The sequence below is a fragment of the Ceratina calcarata genome, unplaced genomic scaffold, assembly GCF_001652005.2.
Source record: "Ceratina calcarata isolate Rehan_Ccalc_2016 unplaced genomic scaffold, ASM165200v1 scaffold841, whole genome shotgun sequence".
Lineage (NCBI taxonomy): Eukaryota > Metazoa > Arthropoda > Insecta > Hymenoptera > Apidae > Ceratina > Ceratina calcarata.
This window is the reverse complement of record NW_017179745.1, coordinates 9,252-15,331: the sequence shown is the minus strand read 5'-3', so window position 1 is coordinate 15,331 and position 6,080 is coordinate 9,252. Positions and strand designations below refer to the sequence as shown.

Below are 6,080 nucleotides of genomic sequence, written 5' to 3'. Positions count from 1 at the left end.
CTCTTGTCCTTTATTCCTACGCGGCCTTAACACTATCCAACTAACGTAACCATGGATTATCAAAATAAATATTTGTCTTCTTCTTAATCGATCGGGTTGGCTTATATCCCCACTCTACGTTTTCTCGTATTACACATACTATGATAATTTGATTAGTAAATATAGAGTTTTCAGAAGTATTATTACTTCAAAAATAACAAAGGAAAGGGATTTTCAATTGAATCATTATTAATATTGCAGCGAGTAGTAAACAGAACTGCGACTAGAATCGTTATTCTTCGCGTATCGATTCGTCAAATCTTTTTCCAATAAGAGGAAATCACAGATTAAATGCCGCTATTCTGTTTGATCCATTGCCGGTAGTACGAGACGTCCGTATACACTCCCGGCTGATTACGGCCGCCGCAACCTATTCCCCACGACACGATGCCGACTAGTTGGTCATTGACGACCATGGGGCCGCCGGAGTCCCCTTGGCAGGCGTCCTTGCCGCCCTGCGTGTATCCGGCGCAAATCTGACCCTTGGGAACGCCGCCAATGCTTCTGTAAGCATCGTTGCAGCTCGTCGTGTTGACCACAGGAACAGAGACCTTGTGCAGCGCCTCTGGAGCATTTCCGGACTCGGTGTCTCCCCAGCCGGTGATCAGAGCATATTTTCCAGCCAGGGAGGCGGAGTTTCCTTGAAATAGTTTCACTGATTTTTGTGCATTGTCGAATTGGAATGTGTCGGCGATACGGAATAGGGCGATGTCGTTCACCGGGATGCCGTTATTGGTGGTGTCGTAAGATTCGTGAAGAATAATTTCTACGACGTTATGCAACGAGCCGCCGAAATGGGCGGTGGTAGAGCCCGATCGTATTTTGTAGGTTCTGGCAGCCTCTTCTGCGCAATGACCGGCGGTGAGCACCCATTTGCTGCCGATTATGCTACCCCCGCAGTAATGATTGCCGTATCTCTGTAAACTCACTTGGTAAGGCGCTGTGTAAATCGTGGTCTGTTCGCCACCCACGATACGGCCATCCATTCGTAAGTCGATCATCATTGTCTGGTTGATGGGGTTTCCTATGACGAATGAAATGTTCCTGTTTCAAGATAGCTTCCTTATACGCATCGAAAGAACCTCCGTGATATTATGAATTATGTATGCAAAGTTGCGAGTACTTTTTATTCTAATGGAAACGTTCTTCTCCGCACAATGAAGCAAATAAATAAATATATGTAAAGACTTACCGGCCACAAAGGCCACGAGGGCAAAGACAACGACGAGGTGTTTGAGCATCGTGTTACTTTCGTCGATGCTCACGATTCTATAATTGCGGACTGAAATTGTCGCGGTATTTATAGTAGCTAATCGACTGTTTTAATAGACGTATCGGCATAATCTAGAAATTAATCTAATATCTAGAACCTAAACGCTCTCGAATCGTTTCGATAATCAATTATTCGTGGATCGTTTATCTTTAGATTTTCGCCCGATATTAATGATTCGCGATGCTTGATTTGGGTCAACAGGAGACAGGCACGTAGACCGGTATTTAGAGTCGTTTATTAGAGTCGTTGCTTACTCTTAAGAATGTCTTAAGAATTCGCTGTCCCTGTCTATCCCATGTTTTCAGTCCCTGTCTTGCACAGGAAACAAGGACTTAAGCAAATGCTTAAGACGATCTTAAGAATAAGCATCGACTCTAAATACCAGTCGTAGTTAAATTATTATCGATGGCTTTTAATCTAGTTTACGAGTGCGCTATCGATCAAATCGACGCCATATGCGACGCTTAGGTCACTTCGATTATTGCACATGTGTCACGAGGAGCTCGAAAGCGTCGTAGCAGTCTTCCTCGGTTTCGATTCCGATGCACAGAATCGATCTGAAAATACAAAAACTTATAAGATTGAAAACTTGCCAGCCGATGCTAATTACAGATACATCCGCGAAACCATTCGACAAATCTCACTGGACACCGTTTGTCACCGTGTGCAAGATAATCTAATGAATGAAATATTGCTTGGCAGTTGCAATCCCAAATATTAGAGGCACGACAATAGCCGATGCCTTTGCTAGGTACTTTATCGCAATTTATAGCACACACAGTGCTATATTGACAGACAAGGGAATTAGTTTCCTAAGAAAAGTCATGACGCACCTGACCGAAATATTAAAAATTAAGCAATTATCGACATCAGGCTAATGACCGCAAATCAACGGATCCTTGGAGAGGAGTCATCTTAATCGTTCGTTACGGAATATCTCAAACATTACTTGAACACTTACGAAGATTGGGATTTGTTCATCCCGTTCGCTACGTTTTCTTACAACACATCCGTACATGAAACAACAAATCATACGCCTTATGAATTAATATTTGGAAAAATGGTCCGGATACCATCATCATTTCAAGATTTGCACATCTACGATTCCTACATCACGGAATTAACCTCAAGACTAGCAGAAGTCAGAAAATCAGCAGCAAGAAATTTGAAGGAACGCGTCAAACGCTATTATGATCGCCGCTCAAGGCCAAAGGAATTCAACATAGGACAGTACGTCTATGTACAGAAGGAACCTTGGACACATAAATTCGATCTGCACTACATCGAACCAAATAAAATAATAGATGAGACAAATAACCATAACGTTCTTCTGCAAACGGACGCCAATAAAACAGTAACTAAACACGAAGACAAGCTGAGATATGCATATTTATCAGAGGACTCTTCGGACACGGATTAAAATGGGCAAACTTCATATTTGCACCATTATAACCCTGCGCACGGAAAGGTTCTACTCACTCATCAACCCAAGCTGAGGAGGCCGTCCGGGACTTGTAACACGAGAAATCATCTTGGCACCAATGACAAAGTAGCACGAAACTCAAGGTAACGATAACATCGAGGACGAGATGACCAGCCCCGAACACCAACGGAACCAGCCATAGCCCATTGCCTACTAACACCCCGTAGTATGACATTTTTGCCAGTATTGTACCCCTATTTCACCCCCGCGTATTCCATATTTTAAAGTTTTATTTATATCGTGAGTGCGCGGTGGGTGTATCAATGACGTATGTCTTTCGGATGCGTACACTGTAAACTAGATTAAACATTCTGGACTTTTCTTGAGGAAGCATCGTAATAAACGACGTTTCTTCTAAAGGAGGAGATGTTACGTATACGGCCCTGCGCGTTCCCAGAACGTTCAATGTTAGTCATGTCCGCGTCCCTCGCGTAAGTGAGTCACGTGGCGAGACGGGCGTAGAAGCTCCTAGAATATGCCCAACTCCGGGAAAGGGCCCGTTTTGGGTATAAAGGGCTACATGTTAACCCTTCGGATTAGTCTTGACCTAGATGTCTAGCACGCCGAAGCGCTGTCTCACCCCGTCGAGAGATTGTTGTATCGTTGAAACCTTTCCAACATGGAAAAATTCCGTAGTTCAAAATTTATGAAGATGAGGACGTTTTTAGGGAGTAAATAAAACTCAGATTTGAGCCAGACAATTTAAAGGCATTTATTGGCTTACAGAAATGATTAGGGGAAAGAGCCATGTGGCATAAAAAAAAACCCCTTGAATGAATTATATTTTGATAAAAAGAACGATGAAAATGCAAACGGTCAAATGTATGAATGTGTGTGTGTTGTGTATTAAGAGCAATTGCCCCACGTGCAATTGCTCTACGGATCGTAAGTACGATCGCATTAATCGGCATCGAGCCGATGTAAGGAGAATCAGAGTGGTTACTTCATGTAACCACTCACGGGTCATAAGTATGACCGCGTCCCTCAGTATCAAACTGAGACAATGAATAAGTAGAGTGGTTACCTGGTGTTCCTGACGCTTTTGTAAGGCACGAGTCGGAGACGGCAGACTTCGGCAGGTGGGCGCTCGACCCCAGCGATAGGTCGCTGGGTTGGCTGGCGGACACGGGGCGACCGCGCAAGGAGCGGTCGCTCTGGTTCCGTTGTTACCTCTCCTCGGTCGAATACGACCGTTAAAAGCGAGGGGCCCTTCGTGGAGATAGGGACTAATCGTGTTCCTAGGCTCGGGCGTTGTTGCCGCTGAGCGCGTCACCTGGGAAGGGTGGTCACTCTAGGGTAGTGGCTCGCCTGTCGCGCTCGCGGCTCGGCCAGATTAGCATGGGAAACATCAATTAGGTCGCGATTCGTACTTTCTAAGAAACTAGTCAATGGCGACGCGTCGCGTATGTATATATTAACTTTAAGTAGTTTCCCGTAATTTTGGAATCGTTGTTCTTGGCGTATGGTTTTCTCAGCGTGAGAAAAATGCGTTGAGTTTTTCCTGCGCCACAGGCTTGCCTGGGTGAATACGAGAACAACGAACGCGGCATTTGCAAACGATAAACTATTGTAAGATTGAATGTAGCTGATAAGATGATGAAGCGTCGACTAGGACGCACATGGACAGAACGGACATGGAGCGTCGACTAGGGCTCGACCAGGACAGGACGGACATGGAGCGTCGACTAGGGCTCGACCAGTCCAAGTTATGGAGCCGAGTCATTATCTTTCCTTGGAGGAAAGTGATTCGGGCTCGAGTTCGAGGCATGACTGGAGATTGGTGGCTGCGGACAGCACTGATTAGAGCGAACGGACCAGGTCCGCGGGGGGGCCGGTTTCGAGCTTAGTACCTGTTCGCGAATTCTCCGCAAAGTTCCCTGTGAAAGGGCTGAATTCCTTGTCATTTGTCGCTTTCGCAGTACGCGCTCGGTAACAGTCAGCGAGTATCGAAATGCGACGACTAATCATTTCGACACTCTAGGTCATCGGTCTGAGATGCGCTCGAAATGTAGAGCATGTCGAAATGACGACTAAGCGTTTCGACATAATTAAGGTATTTCGAGATACATACGAAGACCAGGACATGTCGAAATGATTAAAGGAAAATAGGATGCTGAGTCTTTAGCTTTTTGGCTATAAAGCTTGACCATCGGAGCTTATACGACAGTTCGGATTCTCGACTCTTAACCAGCGAACTCTGTCCGAATCCTCATCGGTTTCAAAGCATCGTTCAACTGATTCGCTGAATCAAAAGATTCTTAAACGGCATACCCGAGGGACGAACGCATTGCCTAGAAACTGCTGGGAACTTGAGAAGTTACGTATAGAAATAAATACATAGTATCGAGAAGTGACTAATGTCAGTGTTTAAAAATCGAATATTAATTTCATAAATTCGATTCGCGGTTCGGTCATTAGCACGGCCTTCGGATTGAGGTTTTTTCTCCGAAGGTAGAAATCGAGCTAACCGCGAGAACAATAACATATCGGTGTTCGACGACCTCCGGAGCGAGTGTTTATCGCGACACGCGCCGGATTGCGCGGCAAAAAACAGCACGGAGAATCGTTGCCTTCTCGCGATCGAAGTCAATGCCCGACCGGCAACGGATCGGAGAATTCAAATTTGGATATGCAGAGTGGGAAAAGGAATAAGAGCGAGTGAGAGAGCGGATCGGCGCGACTCTTCTACGCTACGCGCCGAGGTCGGTGTCCGAGCGTTAGAACGTCGATTCCGCCTGAGTCAACGACGGATTGTCACGGTGCGAACATCGCGAAAAAGTAGTTCGACTCGCGAATTAAGACGTAGTGAATCGCCGGTTTGGCAAGACGTATAAGTTCCAAGCTAGGAGGAACCTCGATCGAAGGAAATAGCGGCCACGCAGAAGTTCGCGGTGAAGCGAATAAGAGCCACGATTTGTTCCAGTAACTGGGCATTTCGGAGTTGCGTTCAACTCGGGTTCATTGGTCGATTGCAGACTGAATCCACCGTCTTAGGCCACCTCTAAGATTGAATTAGAAACGGCTGACGGCTTGGGCAGCCTCGTTGCGTTAAACGCACTGCTGCAGTTCGTCATCCTCGAGGCCGGCCTGGTGCGGTAAGTTACATCGCGCCCTATAGGGTCAGGTCTCGAAGCTCGTTGCTACGAGCTTCCACCAGTTACGCGGTGTGGAGAGACGAACGTTGAGCGTGATTCTGCTCCGTTTCACGGCAAGGGACTTGCTGGAAAAGCCGCTGCACTGATCGAGACAAGAATACAGTCCACTGCGCAGAGTTCTGCCCAGAAG

At 46.1% G+C, this 6,080-nt stretch overlaps 1 protein-coding gene across 1 annotated transcript; it reads right to left on the bottom strand.

The window, feature by feature from the left end:
- Nucleotides 1-326: 326 nt before the first annotated feature.
- Nucleotides 327-1,280, bottom strand: LOC108631166 (trypsin epsilon-like). The gene is made up of 2 exons (XM_018034905.1): nucleotides 1,232-1,280; nucleotides 327-1,063 (listed from the first exon to the last, which is right to left on the bottom strand). The coding sequence occupies exons 1-2, from the start codon at nucleotides 1,278-1,280 to the stop codon at nucleotides 327-329; spliced, it is 786 nt and encodes a 261-aa protein (XP_017890394.1).
- Between the last annotated feature and the right edge of the window lie 4,800 nt (nucleotides 1,281-6,080).

What these genes read in the sequence shown, in the direction of transcription:
- LOC108631166 (XM_018034905.1), bottom strand. Translation starts at nt 1,280, where the DNA reads ATGCTCAAACACCTCGTCGTTGTCTTTGCCCTCGTGGCCTTTGTGGCC. An exon ending in CCTCGTGGCCTTTGTGGCCG is followed by an intron (nt 1,064 to 1,231) that starts GTAAGTCTTTAC and finishes CATTCGTCATAG; the next exon opens with GAAACCCCATCAACCAGACA.